A 16,914-nucleotide genomic window follows, 5' to 3' on the forward strand; every position below is an offset into this window, starting at 1 on the left:
GGCCGTCCCCACCCCATTGGATCTCGTCCCCTACACACTCACCCGTCTTCCGGGCTTCCCTGATGGGCCGGGTGGGCCCTGCACGCCTCGGGGACCCTGCCAGGAGAATCAGGACAGGATCAGCACCCACTGCCCTCTTCAGGACCAGCAAAGCCTGGTCCACACACTTGCTGGCCCAGCCCAACGCTCACTGTCCAGCCACCAACACATGGCGTCTCGGGACAGGGAACAGACAGGCTCACTTGCTTTCCTGAAGAGATGGCAAGGGGGGACACCACCATTCTGGTCCCTGTGGCCAGTGAACGGGATAGCTTGGCTGAAAGAATACGAGGTGCCCACCTACCTGAGGCCCCATGTCGCCCGGCTCGCCCTTCAGACCTCCGTTGCCAGGAGGGCCCTGTGGAGACAGGTCAGGATTAGCACGTGCTCCAGGGAGGGCCTCGGGGCGGGGACAGGGCCACACACACTGGCTCACGGTAACCCGTGCACAGCAGAGCCAGCGGGCTCTGTGAGTATGGGCCCTGAGACACAGGCTCGGACCCAGTCTGTGAGGCAAAGCCATAGCCTGGGCAGCTGTGGGGGGCTTGGCCTGGGCCCTGGGGACAACCCCAGGCTCCCAGCCCAGCAGGCCCTGGTCCATCAAAGGATCACCCCACCCACTTACAGTGTCCCCAGCAGCTCGGATCCTGTGCTCTGCAGGGGGTACACAGGGCTCCCTACCCTCTTGCTCCCCCAGGATCCCCCTCCAGGCACTGAGACCCGAGTGGCCTTGAGCCAGTGCCTCCCACCCTGACCCCCAGCAGGGCCCGGGGCAGCACCCAGAGGTCATTCATCTGCACCGCCACCCTGTGCCCCGCAGCAGGGAACAGTGCCACACAGGGCCAGCCTGAGACCTGCCAAGGACTCACCATGGGGCCAGGTCTCCCTGTCAAGCCCATCGGGCCAGCTGGGCCCCGCAACGCCAGCTGCAGAGGAGAGGAGAAGGGACACAGTAAGGTGTTGCCCCTTAGCCAGGAGCTGACCAGTGCGGTGTGGCCGGGAGGGGACGGGAGGCCAGGACAGGGCAGGGACAGAGACTCTGGGAGACAGGGCCAGGCGGTCCTGCAGGGGCCCACTGGCCTGGCTTCTCTGGGCCCAGTGCCCACTGCCGTGAAACCAGAGCTGAACGTGGAAGGCGGCCGTCACTCGGGACCCAGCTAGGGGGTGCATTTCCTACTCCAGTCGAAAAATATTTTACTCCCCTAGAAGACCCATCAAGCCCTCTCCGGCCTGGGGGGCATTTGGGGTGAGTGGGCCTGCATGACCCTGGGCTCTCGTCCCCACCTGACCCTTAGTAGTGGCTCCCCCTGCCACCAGGAAGCTTCAGTGTGACTTCCGGGAGCCGCTGTCATAAGCCTGTGATCTCTCCAGTGCCATTCTAATTTGGGAAGACTTTCACACCATAAAATCTCCTTCTGAGCCCATCGCCCCTCAGCTTGGACTGAAATACGGATGAAGAGGCTGGCCAAGCGGCCCAAGTCAATAAATCCAGTCGCAGGTGACGGGCTCGCCAGGCACTGCCCTGTATCACCGGCCAATTTGTTCTGCAGCAACTACTCAGTACTTACACCGGCTGCAATAACCCACGCGCTCCGCTCACTAGCACTTCCCTGGGCCGCGCCGCAGCGCATAAATGTCCGCCAACAAGGGACTGCCTGCAGCTTCCCTGCACACCTCACTGGGGGACGGCCCACTGCCCCGGGCACCCCCTGGGCACGTGTGCTCCCGGCATGGGCACTCAGCAGTCTGGAGCCACATCCACTGGAAGGGCAGACGCAGACCTGTTTACCAGCACGCTGCGGGCCTGAGGCAGGAGCGCTGCAAGTTCAAGCCCAGCCTGGGCAACTTAGTGAGACCCTCTCCCAACAAAAGTAACAAAAAAGCCCGGGGGGCAGTGCCCAGCACCGAGAAAAGATAATTGCAGTCCTCAGACTGGCCGATCCCCAGGAAGCAGGCACTTCCTCATCTGCAGACTCCGCTGCCCAGGACCCAGGCCCAGAGCAATGAGTCCTGGGCCCAAGGGCTCTCTGGCCAGCCCCGGGCGCCTGAGTGAGCCACTATGCCCAATGGGGCTTCTCTGCCCAGTTCAGGACTCCAGTGCCCAGCCTGGCTCGGACTTAGGCACATGAAAGCAGCAAAAGATGGGCCCATCAGGTCAGAGGTTCACAGCCCGTGCTGTGGACAAGGGACAGGTCCCCCAAACTCCCTGTGCTCACAGGGGCCTCTCCTCCAATCACACAGTGACCCAGCCACCCCAGCCTTGGGGCCGACCTCTGTCCCCGAGCCACCCCTGGGCCCGCACCACTCACCCTGGCCTGCTGGAGGATGGCCTGGGCCTGAGACTCCTGGGCGGAGACCATGGGGCCTTTGGAGCCCGCATCCCCACCGCCTCCAAAGCGGAACTGTGGGAAGAAAACAAGGGTCACTCGGTCTGACGCAGCGCCCGCCTGGACCCCAGGGCAAGGTGGTGCCCACAGGCTTCTGAGGTGAGGCAGTGCCCTGACCCACACTCACCCTGCCTGCCCATTTCAGCCCCAGGGATGCCCGAGACCCACCCTGCATCCTGAGAGCCCTTTCTGGCCTCCACAGGGGGAGCCCATGACCCCCGTGACTGCCAGGGAACGTGGCCTGGAAAGGGCGCCCCAGTGCCACACTGGTCTCCCCACGTGACACGCATGAGGAGAGAGGTCCTTTATCTAGGGGCCCAGGAGAAGAGCCTACAGGAGGTGACATCCGTGCCTTCTCTTCCCACACCACTGAGTCCCCCGATGGGAGAGGCTGTCACAGCCCTGGAGCCCCAGCCTGGCCCCACCCCACCACGGCCTCCGGCCCCCTCCCCTCTCCCGATGCAGAAACCGCTCTGGGCAGTGGCTGGCCTGGTGGGTGACACTGTGTCCAAGGAGACTTTCTCCTGGACACACAACCTGCCCCACGTTCAGACGTTTCCCGCCCTGATGTGCACACTCACCGGAAGCATGAGCATGGTTCCCGGCGGGCCAGGCAGGCCATCGGCCCCAGGAAGGCCAGGACGTCCGGGGGGACCCTGGGGAAAGAGAGAGACACCAGGTCAGAGCAGGATGGGGCCGAGCCAGGCCTCAGTAAGGATAAAGGCGCAGAGAGGCACCGCCCAGGGCAGGGTAGAGCTGTGTGCCGGTCAGGGGAGCGCATCAGGAAGGACGGATGAAGGGGCAGGACACAGCGCTCACGGAGGGGCCGGGGGTTCCCATCCATGGCTTCACACTGAACAGGAACACAAGCCCCAGGCTCCAGGGCCCAGTGCCCATCCTTGGGCTGGCCCAGCTCTGTGTGCGGCCGCCAGGACAGGAGACGGAATGGGTGCACCCTCTCTCAGGCAGATGCAAACAAGGCTGTCAACAGGAGGGCAACCTGGACAGGAACCCCTCCCAGCGACTCCGAGCGCTGTGTCTCAGAAAGGACCAGGGGCTCTCTCTCCCCAGACCACCAACCTGGCCTCTAGGCCAGGGCCGGGACCAGAGTCTCTGAGCCTCGATGTCGGGAACACAGAGGGACCAAGGTGCTTTATTTCAGGCCAGTCTGGTCACACAGCTTGTCACCGGGGCTGGCGCCTGGCCTGAGGAAGATGAAGCCACTCTCCACCTCGATGGCACTGAATCCCTCCCCGTGACCACTCTCACACCCGGTGTTGGCGTCACGGCTACACGGGGCCCTGTGTGCGGCACATAGCAGCGGGGCAATGAAAGCTCCAAGCCTCTGGATCTACTGAGGAGCGTGCAGAACCGTCTGGGCCTGAAACCAAGACTTGGCTGCCTTTCCTCCATCAGGTATTTTGGTTACACAAGTGACCCAGGCTCTTGTGAGACTTATCGGTGCTACAGAGACTTCCAGAGTGAGCAGAGAATGCCCCTTCCTCCTGCAGAAGTCTCCAGCGCTACCACCCATGTGTGCAGAGACAAAGAGCCGGAAACAGGCCAGCACGAGGGTCTGACCCGCCTGCCGCTGCACAGGGCCGGGCTGGAGGGCTGTTCTCCTTCACTGATGGGGCCGTCCAAACATCGTCTCCTTCATAGCCAGCCCCGTCCGCTTATATCACTGCCCTCATTCTTTCGGCCTGTGCAGCCTTCGCCTGACCCGTCCTTGACTGAGGGGACAAATGCTGCCAGGATGGATGCTCAGCAGATATCTGCTGGGCAGCTCCTGAGGGACAGAGCCGCTGACCCAAGGCTGGATTTCTCTGCTAATGGATGCTGCCAAACTGCCCTCAGCTGCCATTTGGGGAAAGAAAATTCTCAGAAGACAAAAAAAAAAAAAAAAAAAAGATCCAGGGAGGGCTAGCAAGGTGGCTCAGTGGTAGGGCACTTGCCTAGCTTGCACAAGGCCCTGGACTGCATTCCCAGCACTGCACACGCGTGCACACACACACACACACACACACACACACTCGTGCACACGCACACACTCGCACAGAGCCTGTTTTGCAGGCCAGGGTCTCTCTGGGAAATGGAGTGCTCACAGCTGCATCAGAACTGATCATGAGCCAAACCCCACTTTTCAACCCGAGGGGCCTGTCCCTCCGGAAAGAGCTGCTGCCCATGCAGAATACGACTGCATGCGTGTGTGGGCATGAACCGGTACACCGTGAGGCTGTACACACCTGCGTGTGTGTGCTGCACGCCTGTGCATGCACAGGGGGCACCAGCCAGCAGGGAGCGTGCTGAGGGTGCCCTCGCCCACTGGAGGCTCCCCGCTCTCCACGAGCCATGTGGGAGAAGCCCAACCTCAGCGCTGTCCACGCAGCCTCACTTCGGGGTGGACACTCCCTCCCACACAGCCGGAAGGCCCAGAGACTGCGAATTGAGCCGGAGAACCTCAAGGACAAGGGCGGGCCAGAGCCCACACCGGGACAGCCGTGCAGGGACGAGGAGCCTGCCTGAGGCTTGTGGACCGTTTTCGCCCTAACCTCATGAGCACCCCAAAGGCCACACGATGGGGTCTGGCAGCACAGATGCCCCCAGAGCCCGACCTGCAGTTTTGCCACTTGTTCCTTTACAAATCCCTGCACGTGTTCTCGCTCTGCCTCCCTCCCGAGAGCTGCCTACTCTCCTCTGCGGCGCCACATTTACAAGCTCCACTTCCTGTCCCGTGCGTGGCGGGAAGCCCACTTCCCCCTGCCTTCTGTGATGCTGCATGTGTGCCTCCAGGTGGCCTCAGGGGACAAAGCCATGAGGGAAATGTGATGGGAAGCGGCCGGGAGTCCTGGGGACCAGGTCACTGGGACAGTGGCACGTGAGCCCCACAGCCATCCTTGCTGCAGGACAAGATAACAGAGTCGCCTGAACTGTGTGTGCATACACACGTGTGTCTGTGTGTGAGCACAGGGGCACGTGTGCATTCGTGACTGTGTGTGCGTGTACACGTGAGGTGTGTGCACACGTCTATGCATATTGGTGTGCGTGTGTGTGCACGCGTATGAGTGTGTCCGTGTAGGCACCTGAGGCTGTAGGAGTGTCTGCTCATGCGTATATGAGTGTGTCTTGTGCGCATGAGCTCACGTGTCAGCCTGTGGCACGCTCTGTGACATCCTGAACAGGTCTGAGCTCAGAGACGGCTTAGCACACCCCAAAGGGATGGGCACTGCCACTGTCCTCCCACCGGAAAGTGTGGGCCACTGTGAGGTGCTTTCTCTCCTGTGCCTCAGCATCGGGCAGGGCCACCTAACCCACACACGAGAGGCCTGGCTCACACCGGCTCGAGACGCAGCGCACCCAGTGCACCACCTGCTCATCGGCCAACTAGGGCGGCAGGCGCTGACGGCCAGCTCCGTCCCACCCCGTCACAGGGACGGGAGGACCCGGGAGCTGAAGGCGGGCCCGGGAGTGCTACGGTGCAAGGGCCGTGACCTCGCTCGTATCTGTGGTGCACAGCAGCCCACCACAGCTACCCAGTGTGCCTGCCCAGTGCGGGGAAGGGGCTGTGAGGAGAGGCGCAGATGCGAGCCCATTAAGCCTGGTCCGATGACCAGATGTCCTCAGCAGAGGCCCTGGGAAGAAGGGGCGGGGGAAACTCCAGGCTGGGAGGGAAGGGGCGGCAGGCAGATGGCATGGTGTGGAGCCTCCCGTGCAGCCCGGCAAATGAACCAGGCGGAGGAGGTAGGAGTCATCACCCCAAGCCTCTGCTGGAGCCCGAGAAGGAGGCTGCGCAGTGGCCAGGGTTCACACTGTCTGCCTCAGAGCAGAGCGTAAACTTCCCATTCGAAGGCGGCATTAGGCCCGTCCCCACACCAGGGTGGGGACAGCAGCTGTGAGCACCAAGGCCAACCCGGGCCCTGAGCCTTCCAGGGCAGACCCTCCCTTCCCCCGGTACCCCGGTCACTGCCCCCCAACTTGCACCCCCAAAGCCCTGCCCTTTGTCTGGTCTCATCTCCCCCTGCGCTGTCTGTGTGACGGTGGCACACGAGCTCCTGGCCCAGTTACTTAATCACATTTCACTTCTCACGCAGAATTAAGCACAGGAGTAAAACCTCCTGCCTCTGTTCTCTGAACTCATAGGCCCCGGACACTCAACGTTATGAGCTACAGGGAAACGTTCTCCGTCACAATACAGGGATTCTGAGCCCCCAACACACACACACACACACACACACACACACACACTCAGAGCACTGCAGGGTCCTGGCTCCACAGCATAACAAGACGTCCCCGAGACCCGGTACTGAGAGGATGCAGAGCCGTGGGCACAGGCGACTTTCTGAACAGGCTCACCTGAGCACAGAGCCATGCTGGGCCTGGGATCAGCGCCCTCCGCCCAGAAGGCTCCTGTAGCCAGCTCCGAAGACTACAGGCGCTGGCGGGGCTGGCTGCTCTGCCTCCCAGGCCCAGTCCCCATGCTCCCGGGACCTGAGCTGAATTTAAGGGGGATGAGGAGCTGGAACCCACGCTACTCCACTATCGGAGACGGGATCCTGCCACAGAGCCCTGGGCCAGGCTGCCCAACTCTGGCTCAAAGGCAGGGAGCAAATGGAAAGAGGCAACCCGGCTCACGGCCAGGCAGGCCCACAGAGCCCAACTGGCACCCATGGGGGCACTTGGGGAATATTTCTCTGTGTGACAAACAGGCGGAAGGACAGACACTTGGAACAACACTGAGGCTGACAAGTGACACCCGTCATCACTGCCCCCCATGCCTACAGAAGAAATGTTTCCTGATGTCACTGCTTTGGCTTCTATCTAGATGTCCCCCTCACCCCAAACCCCAAGCGCTCATAGGAAGACTTTGGGAAGTGACTGGATCGCAGGTGTGTAATACCGAGCAGCCCACTGAGCAGTTAGCATAGATCTGGGTGTGGTCGGCGGACTTAATAAAGAGGGAAGACCCACCCGGGGTGTGGATGGCACCGACCAACAGGCTTACAGCCCGGACGGAATGAAGAAGGGAAGGAGGAAGGCTCGCTGCCTCCTTTCTGCCCTGCCGTGGACTGATTCTCCTCTGCGACTCCTCTGCCATGCGGCCCTGCTGACTAGGGACTGAGACCTCCACAAGCTGTGAGCTAAAGAAACCTTTCCTCCTTTAATTCGTGGGTTTTGTCCCAGAAATGAGGGAAAAAAACTAAGACTGTCACACTGATGCGGCTCCAGGGATGGGACTTGGCCCCTTCCGTCTTGCACAGATATTTGGGGACAGGGTCGCCGAGGAGGCTGGGTGCGTGCAGGCTCTACTGTGAATGCCCTGCTAGCCCAGGGCTGGGTGAGGACTGGGGCAGCAGAGCCAGGGAAGCCTGGGGAAGCTGGGCGAAGCCTCAGAGACTGGCAAGGCCCTGCTCCTGCTGCTGTTCCTCCCCCAGGGGAGACCCCAGCACCCGGGACCCCAATCCCTGGCCACAAGGAACTGTGCTGGGAATTCCACATCCCCTTCCCACATGGCCAGACCAGCCATCACCCCACCACGCAAATACCCACAAGGTCCTCACTGCCCCAGACAAAAGTGCCAGGCACTGGGGTCAAACGCCTGCCATCACCCTGTCACCACCACCACCCTGATGCTCCTCTCTTGCAACTCCGCTGTGGGCACTTAGTCCTACACTTGCAGGGTTCATTAAGCAGCAGCAAAAGCCAAAAAATGGAGGCAAAGGAAAGCAGAACCCAGAGGCTGCAGTGCTCCAACGCACCACCAGGTGTCAGGGGACCTGGAGCAGCCTCAGCCAGGCTCAGCTGGGTCCGGGCAGGAGGGGTTGAGAGAGGGACCCGGCCCTGCCAGGACAGAGGATGCAGACAGCCAGTCCCAGGGAACACAGACGCCCTCTTACCCTCTCTCCAGGGTCACCCACTTGGCCGGTGGGACCCGTAGTTCCTGGAGGTCCTGGAAGACCCTGGAATTAAGAAAATCAAGACAGGATTACAGAGGTGGACAGGTTCAGCTAGGCAGGGGTGGGACAGAGGAGGGCAGGGGACATGCTGGACCCGAGCAGCAAGCCCTTCCCCTCCCCACCAGGGGATTCGGCGGCTCCCCCCAGCACCTCCCTGACACTCACAGCGGGTCCTTCCGGGCCGGGCGGCCCCTCGATGAGCATCCCCTGCAGAGAGAGAGAGAGAGGGAGCTCTGAGACCCAGGACCAGGCCCTGTGCCCAGACCACAGGAAAAGAGGAAAAAGGAATCGCAGCCGCTGAGGGAAACCGATGTTCCGGACTCTCTCTAAGGGCGCGTGGCCCCCAGAAGCCTGGCTTGCTTCTGAACACAGAAAGCACTCCCCCGCCCAGCCCCCAGGCTCCTCATGGCTGCAAAGACACCGGCTGTGTTTGCACAGATGTGTGCAAGGGAGAGCTGTGCGTGCGAAGCACCGGTCCAGGGCCCTAATCCCGGCTCCCTGCTTCCTGCCTGGCCGAGCAGCTGACAGCCTCAGGCACCGAGCAGGGATTAAGTGAGACAACACCAACCACAGCACAGCCCGGGCCACAGCTGCCTTCCCGGACACACACACACGGTGCTCTGGGGAACCCAGCCAGGCCAGCCGGGACCGCACGGGAGGCCAAGCCTAGACCATTCCAGGTCAGCATGGAAAGCAAGTGGAACAGTGGGGGTGGGTGGGTGAGCCCCGTGGAGGGAGAGCTGCGCCCCTGCAGCCCTGGCCCGCACCCCGCCCACCCTGCCACCGATCCCCAAGTCTGTCAGGGAGGAGCCATGGGGGAGGCCCATGCTAGCTGCTGATGGGGTACTGGGCGTGGGCGATTGGACTTTAGGTCCCCTTGCATGAACACACACGGCAAAGAGAAAAAGGCGTGTGAGGTGGAACTGGATTGCTTGACCATGATAACCACTTCACGGTGTCTGAGTACATCAAGGTAAGAACATCAAAATAGCACGTCATCTTGTCACCTTAGAGATGCGCAGTTTAAAAACACCAAGGAAATAAAGACCTCAGACTTTGCTGAACTCAAAGCAACTCTTACTGGAGGTAAACACCCTATATACAAATTAAACACAACGAACAGCAAAGGTGGAGCAGAGTCTGGGGCCCCTCGGGGGAAGCAGCCCCTGCTGCGGACTTCCTGTTCCCCCGTCAAGCAGACCTCTTTCTGCAAAGTGGATCCCCTTCCTCTTAGGGAGCCTCCAGTCTTGCTAACAAGTCAGAGGGGACTGGGGAGGAGACTGAGACAGCAGCCCTGTCCCTGTCCACAGCTCTGGGGGCAGAATTTGCAGCGGATGGCATCTCCCGGGAGATCACGGGACAGGGGACATCGCCACCCTGGCTGGGGCAGGCTCCCAGGGCCATCTGCCATGTGCAGCTAGGGCTGAGGACATCTGGCGACACCCCGGCGGAGACTCCAGCTGGTTACGTGATCTCCCGGGTGCTCCAAAGGGGCTGGGAGCTGGGAGGAGGCCAATGCCAGGCAGAGGAGGGGCCCCTCCCTAGCTGTCTCCACATGGCCCCTGACCCAGTGAGGACAAGACGCACTCTCCAGAGCGCTTGTGTCGGCCCGGGCTGGCCTCCGCTTCCTGTGTGCTGTGCCCAGGCGCACCCTGCCCTTTCCACACCCTCCTCACTCTCGGAGCCGGGACCCCACACCCACATTCAGTCAGCTCTCATAAGCTTTTCCCAAAGTATCGGCCCAGCGCCCCCTCCAACCACCCCAGAACGAGGGGACCAAACCCAGGACCCCACAGAGCCTCAGCGCCTGTTCTTTCCTAGGATCCTGCTTTCTTCCCCAGGCAAGACCCACTTTCCCTGAAGCCAGGACATCTTGAAAGGAGCCCTGCACCAGCCTCTAGTGCACCGCCATGTGGTGGGCAGTGGTAGAAAGGGCCAGCACCCAAGGGAGATAAGCAAGGCTGGACCAGAGGCCACCTCTGCTGTGGACATCTCTAGGTGGGCCTGGATACATGCCCGCCACTGTGTTCCTGGGGACAAGTCCACCCCGCCCAGGGTTGCTCTTCCTCCCGTTGTGGATTTGGGGCTGAGGGGTCGCCATGAGGCTACACAAGGAACCGCCGGAAGTGGCCTTAGCCTCGCACCTCCACACCCCTGTCCCACATGCGCTGGCTCTCAGGCTACAGAAAGCTCCAGCAAGGGGGCCCTGCTCAGGTAAGAGCGTGCAGATTCAGCACTCATAGCCCATGGGGACAGGTCCCACCCCCTGGCAGGGGCTTCCCAAATCCTGTCCCAGAATTCCACACAGCAGAATAGGTCAGGCCTGCCCCGGCCACAGGCCTCACACAGCTCACAGGGAGACGAGGGCTCACCATCCACTCAGGTTCCTAAGAACTTTCCCCTCCCTCAGAAAGGCGAGGCTATTGCCATTGCTTCTCCGTCCCCAGGGCCCCCAGGAACCGGTCCTGCCAGGAGAAGTGACCCAGCTGGCCCACAGGCACTTGGCTGGCACAGCAGGTGGACCCTGGGGCTCCCAACCGGCCCATGGCACCAGTGAGAAGGGCGGCCCAGCCCAGAGCAGGCAGCTGTCTCAGGAAGCGGCCCTGCTCCGGACTCGCAGACGCTCCTGTGAGCTTCCCTGTGACCTGTGACCTTTCCTCCCGTCCTGCTGCCTGACAGAGTGGCGTCTATCGGTCTTGATCAAAGCAGCTCAACCAGGCCCCACGCACTCTGAGGCTCCCCTCTCAAGCCTGGGTGATAAGGAGGTCAGGGGTCCACAAGGCCACACATCCGGCCACACCCGCCATGACCCGCCGCACGTCCCCAGCAGCAAACATGACAAGAACCCAGGCAGAGGCGGGACAGGGACGCGTCCTTACTGGCTCGATGATGGCTGGCTCTCCCTTCTGACCTTTCTCACCCCGGGGTCCTCCGATCTGAGGTGGAGAAAAGCAGAGAGTCCAGGTTATGCCAAGTCGCCTATCCCAGCACATCGGGGTGCTCCTCCCTGTGGGACACCGCCCCCCAGGCCTTGAAGAACCAAGCTGGAGGTGACACCGAGGCCAGACTGGGGTCAGAGGGCGCATGAGCCTCAGGGACGTCAGGTCCGTCCGTGCACGAGTGGCTCAGGTCACTTCCCAGCTTCGAAAAGAGCTTTAAAGACTGTGGCCACAGAGACACTGGCGCCTCTTCCAGGCTCAAGGGCTGCCCACCCTGCCCAGATCGGAGCCTCTGCCTCTCACCCCTTCATAGATGGTGTCCTGGTTCGCGGGCATGCCTGGCCCAATCTCCGACGGGGAGCCGTTGGGGTCGGAGCCGGGGTCGAAGTAAGGGTCATAGTAGTTCTCGTCCAGGTTCTTGATGGTTTCCTCGGCGAACTCGCCCTCCGGGTCATCCTCCCCCTCCCCTGGGGACAGAGCTGGCTGCAGAGACACAGAGGGAGTGGCAGGGTCACCCAGGCAGAGGCACCTCTCCGCCACTGCGGGCACCAGACACCCTTCCCAAACCTGAAAGCCGGCGGCCTCCCACCCACAAGGCAGCCGGAGCCTCAGCCAGCCTGCAGGGAAGGGTCCCATGGCCACCGGAAGCCCCTCTAGGCCTCCCCCATTGCTCACAGGGACCCCCGCTGCAGTGTGGGACCAAGAGAGTGGGCCCAGACGAGGCCCTCGCAGCTGTGCCCCCTGCACCAGGTGGGCTTGGCCTGGGGCCAGAGTCTGGGGGCCGGGGTCCTGAACCCTGGGACTGCACGTCCTCTCGGGCAGCAAGGAGTGGGCACCCACACAGCGTTGTGATGAGGGTTTGCTCCCAGCCACCTGCCGGGTGAGGCTCCTCCCTTAGCCAGAAACCACAGTGCCCCTGAGAGGCGGCATCACCAGTGCCACACAGCAAGGGGAGCCCCGAGCTCCAAAGAGGTGCACAGCTTTCCAAGGTCACAGGCAGGGATTTCAGCCAGTCTGAAGGCCTAACTGGCATTGCCCAGCCTGCTGCTTATCTGCCCTCGCAGGACCCACACCCTAGCACAGGTGGGGACCCTGTCAGCAGCCACCTCCTCGCCTGTCCCCACCTGATCCCAAGGCCTCCAGGGCCAGGTCATTCTGCCCACTTGCAGATGACAAATCTGCCACACTGAGAGCCGCTCCCCAAGTGAGAGTTCCTGAAGCATGCTCAGCCGTGCACCTCCAGGGGCCCTGCCAGGGCCCAAGAGCTGGGGTGCAGCAGCCACCCAAGGACTCCTCAGGTGAGCGGCAGGGCCAGGAGGAGAGCTCAGGGTCCTGACCCCCCGCCACGGCCTTGTCCCCTAGACTAAGCCAAATGGAGAGGAAGGAAATTACGTTGGAACCGTTGGAGGCGCTGGAGGCGGCCGTGGTGCTGGTGGGGACTCCGGTGCCCACGTTGGGGTCAGTGGGCTGATCGGGGTTGTGCGGGCCCTCGCCATAGCTGAGGTCCTCGTACGGGGAAGGCGTGTAGTAGTCGTCGATGGGCACGTACTCGTAGTCCCCGATGCCCGGGTCCTCCTCCCCGCCGGCCCCCTCGCTGGTCTCGGGCACCACACCGGGCATGGCAGAGGCGGCCGTGGGGGACGGGGTCAGCTCCTAGAAGCCAAGGGCAAGAGAGGCAATCAGGGTGCCCAGTCCCGGGACGTGCGGGGGCCCCCAGGTCCGCAGGGAGGAAGGCAGCCTGGGGCACAGCACAGACAGAACCCTCAGGTCACCCCTGGGAGATGGCAAGCTGGTCACGCGAGTCACAACGCAGCAGAACATCCGGACCGGGAGAGCAACACGGGAGCGGGTCGTGCCACCCCAGACTCCCACACTCATCCAACATGTCGACACACGTGGCTTCACGGGGACGTCAGCACAGGCACACACGCACGCACCCTGCGCCTGCCCTGATGACACAGGCCTCACGGGTTCTCACTGCGACCCACACACCCTCCGCACCTCCCAGGTGAAGAGGGGGCCACGCAGAGGGGGCCCCACTGTGACCAGACGAGGAGACCCAAGCTCGCCGTGGCGTCGGCCCAAGGCCACGCCGTAGGTGGGTGCAGAGGGGCCGGGTGCCCAGCCACACCCGTCTCCAGATGTCCCTGCCCACCGCCACCATCTCAGCCTCGTGCTGGGCACGGCCTCCTCAGCCCTCCTCTCCCTGCCCCGCTCCCAGCCAGTCCCAGCCCCAGCTCCGCCCAGACCTCGGGGATCTCTGTGGTTTCTCTCGCAGCTTCCACTGGCTTACTGGTCGGGGCGGGCTCCTTCCCCAGGTCCTCCGAGTCCTCGTAGTAAGGGTACTCGTAGTAATAAGTCTCACCGTCGCCCTCTCCATCTGGGTACTGAAAGCCAGCACGGCCCATGAGGCCAGGGGAGACACATGGGGACCCCAGCCCACGGAGCCTGCGCCTCTCAGCTTTGGCGACAGGCAGTGGATGCCAGAGGCCTGTCCCACCCGCCTGAGCCTGCCCCAGGGGTCCTGGGTCTCGGTTCTTCCCTCTGCAGTGCTGCCCCGGGAAGCTGGGCTGGGCAGGAACCTCAGGCCCTGGGGCAGAAGTCAGAGAAAGCCAGACCCTAAAAGGTGGTCGCCTCTGACCCTTTAGAGCCCAGGCAGGACAACCAGTCCCAGCCACAGCCATGACCCAGCAGGCCCCCAACCTTCCACCCAAGCCCCAAAGGCCCCCTCTCAGCACGGAAGTGCGTGCTCCTCTGAACTGGGCCTGGCCTGGCCAGCAGGGAGCTCCATCCAGCCCTGCCCTTGGGACTCCTGGGGCACAGCCAGGGCCACGGGACACCGCTTGGTGAAGGCCACTTGCTCGTTCTAAGTGGTGACAAGTAAAGGGGGCCAGCAGGGCAGGCTGCAGTACGACTTAAAGAGCCGGGAGCCAGCTGGGTGGGGTGGGCTCACTCGGGGCCCAGAGAGAAGGGTAGATCAAGCACACACGGTGCTGCCGGGGCCCAGAGACAGCGCGGGAGGAGGGGGGGTGACCAGGGTCACAACAAGAGGACGCTTGGGGAGAGCCTATCCTTCCGTCGCCGCCCCTCTGGGAATCAGAGGACAGGTCATCTACCGTGCACAGTCCTGAGTGGCACCCATCTGTAAGCCTCGGGCATGTGGCCAGCAGCAGAGGCTGCTCCCAACACCCGGCTAAGGCCACAGCCACGGGCAGGCAGGATATCCAGCGGCAGGATTCGTCTAAGGACTTGCTCGGAAACTTAAAGGACAGAGTCACTCCCTAGGTGACCCCCTCATTCTAGGGAGCGCTGACTGGGAAAGCGAGGTAGACATCGCCATTTCTCCTCCACAGCACCCTTCCGCTGACCCCCGCCCCGAGGGGTCTGGCCGTGCTCCCCACCCCAAACCCCTCCAGAGCTGACTCACGTATTCATCCGGGTTGGGGTCCTGAGACTGCGGAGTGTCGGGGACCGCGGAGTCACAGTCAGGACTGTAGTGCTCGCAGTAATCGTAAGCTGCCCGGTGGTCTGAGACGAAGAGCAACTGCTGGATGTCACCCTGGAAAGGGACAAAAGCTTGTGAGGAAACAGCACCAGGTGCTCACACGGGGCCTGAGAGGCCCAGCCTTGGGGCGGAGAGCAGCTCAGGCCACACCTCAAGAGAAGCACATCTTCACGACCACGGTTCCTCCCATCCTTCCATCCCCTCACCCACCCACTCATCCACCATCCAGCCCTTGCCGAACACCTGCCAGGTGCTCACAGCCGCTGTGGTTAGGGAACATGGCCTACAAACACATCCACCTTACACTGTCAGGACTCGGAGGTGCAGCACTCACCTCCGTCCCCACGGCCCCCAATCAGGACATCATTTCAAAAGAGCCAGCGCTAGGTCTTTGAATATGTTTGAGAGAATTACCACATGACCCAGAAATACCAATCCTGGGCACTAAACAGGTCCACAAACCATTCACCCAAATCAGTTCACTCCCTAAAAACGAACGGAGGGACTCACACACACGTGCAAACACATTTACGGCTGTATTATCCACAAAGGCCCAGGGTAGAAGCAACCCCAGTACCCCCACTGATGAACGGCCACACAGAATATGGTGCCTGTCACCCAACGCCACACGGGTGAGCTCCCCTCTGGCCGGCCTGAGGCCCTTGCTCACGGAGCTGGCGTCAGTCAGCAGCCCCTACCTCTTCCCCACTTCTCCTGCGTGGAGACGGACCTCATCTACAGAGACCGAGGTGACAGGCACTGGCTGCCGCCAGGCAACATCCCAAACAAACCCCAGGCAGGGTCTCCTGGCCCCCAGCCAGGCGGATATGCGCTGATGATGTAGCCGTGCTTTGACGGCAGTGTCTGTGCGTCTGACTCCGAAAGTGCTCCCCGGAGACCTGGCTCTGGGCGAAGACTCCACCTGCAGCCTCCCTTGTGCCCGCTCTGACTCCATTTACAGCTGAGAAAACTGAGGCCTTCGGGTCCCAAGCAGGGGTGGCAGGGCTGGCTCAGGACACCCTGTAAGGCCCTGGGATGTGTGGAATCCACAGGGTGCTAAAAACGGTGCCACGGGCAAAGGTGACCAGGTGGGGCCAGTGCCGCATTCTCTGGGCCTGGAGCCATCCTGCCGCCCGGCAGCACTGCGATGCGCAGATTGCGTTACTGCGCCGGCCCTGAGTTGCTGTGAAACTCTCACCTGGCTGCCATCTGGAGGGTGACATTTTCCACGCGGTTCAGTCCAAGATTTCGCCCTCCCCAGGCAGGGGCACCGGCTGCCGAGCCCCCTTCTGGGCTGTGTGCCCGGCACCCCCACTGCTCCTCTCAGGGAAAAGGTCACCCCGCCCTCCGCCCCGCTGGCTCGGGCGGGCTGGGGACTCACCGCAGACCTCAATGTGGGGGTCTGGCCACGGTCGGACAGCAGGCGCTTCCCAGCCCACAGCTGGAGCGGGCACTGCAGGGGGTGAGGGACCCTGGGCCACAGGGCCACCGGGGGCCTGCTGCTCACCAGCTGTGCCACGCTGGCTGTGCGGTCTGGGGTTAGTCTGCTCCCCGCTCTGAAAGAGGAGCCCCAGCGGAGTAACAGGCGAACCCTAGTCAGAAGCAGCAGAAAAGCGTTTGGGCCCGATGGGGCGAGGGCTCAGGGAAGCCCTGAGGGACAGCAGGGCTGGGAACAGCAGAGCTCCAGGCAGGCCCAGGAGTGGGGACCTCAGAGAGACGCGTGAGTGGCAGGGAGGAGACCATGGCTTCCAAAAGAAAGACAAAGAGCGAACGCACGTGCAAGGACCCGAGGGTGGGGGTGGCTCAGAGGGACCACAGAGGAAACAGCTCTCGGAACCCAAGAAGGGGAGGAAGAGGCAGGCACATTTCCATGATCACAGGAGTGAGCCGTGTCCTACCAGAGGAGACGTGGATAAGGCGGCCCAGCGGGGAGAGGAGCTTTGGCCAGTGTGGAGGGCTGAGGCAAACTGGAGCCCAGCCTGGGCAGCACAGCAAGAGCCTGTCTCTAAGTAAAAAATCAAAGGGCTGGGGATGTAGCTCAGTGGTAGCGCAACCTTGGTTTCAATCCCCAGTCCTGAAAAGGGAAGGGA

The 16,914-nt window shown here is 62.3% G+C and overlaps 1 protein-coding gene across 2 annotated transcripts in view; it reads right to left on the reverse strand.

Moving 5' to 3' along the window:
- The window catches only part of Col5a1 (collagen type V alpha 1 chain), a 97,828-nt gene that overhangs the window by 56,163 nt on the left and 24,751 nt on the right, over positions 1-16,914 (reverse strand). For both annotated transcript variants that reach the window (XM_033759283.1, XM_033759282.1), the window contains exons 5-16: positions 14,747-14,878; positions 13,569-13,706; positions 12,712-12,972; positions 11,623-11,802; positions 11,260-11,316; positions 8,546-8,587; positions 8,321-8,383; positions 3,008-3,082; positions 2,349-2,441; positions 909-965; positions 344-397; positions 43-96 (exon numbers count right to left, since the gene is read on the reverse strand). In XM_033759283.1, the coding sequence (XP_033615174.1) occupies positions 43-96; positions 344-397; positions 909-965; positions 2,349-2,441; positions 3,008-3,082; positions 8,321-8,383; positions 8,546-8,587; positions 11,260-11,316; positions 11,623-11,802; positions 12,712-12,972; positions 13,569-13,706; positions 14,747-14,878 (1,206 nt within the window). The remainder of the gene's footprint in view (positions 1-42; positions 97-343; positions 398-908; positions 966-2,348; positions 2,442-3,007; positions 3,083-8,320; positions 8,384-8,545; positions 8,588-11,259; positions 11,317-11,622; positions 11,803-12,711; positions 12,973-13,568; positions 13,707-14,746; positions 14,879-16,914) is intronic.

This window comes from Fukomys damarensis, unplaced genomic scaffold, assembly GCF_012274545.1.
Source record: "Fukomys damarensis isolate Sample0158 unplaced genomic scaffold, DMR_v1.0_HiC HiC_scaffold_36, whole genome shotgun sequence".
Lineage (NCBI taxonomy): Eukaryota > Metazoa > Chordata > Mammalia > Rodentia > Bathyergidae > Fukomys > Fukomys damarensis.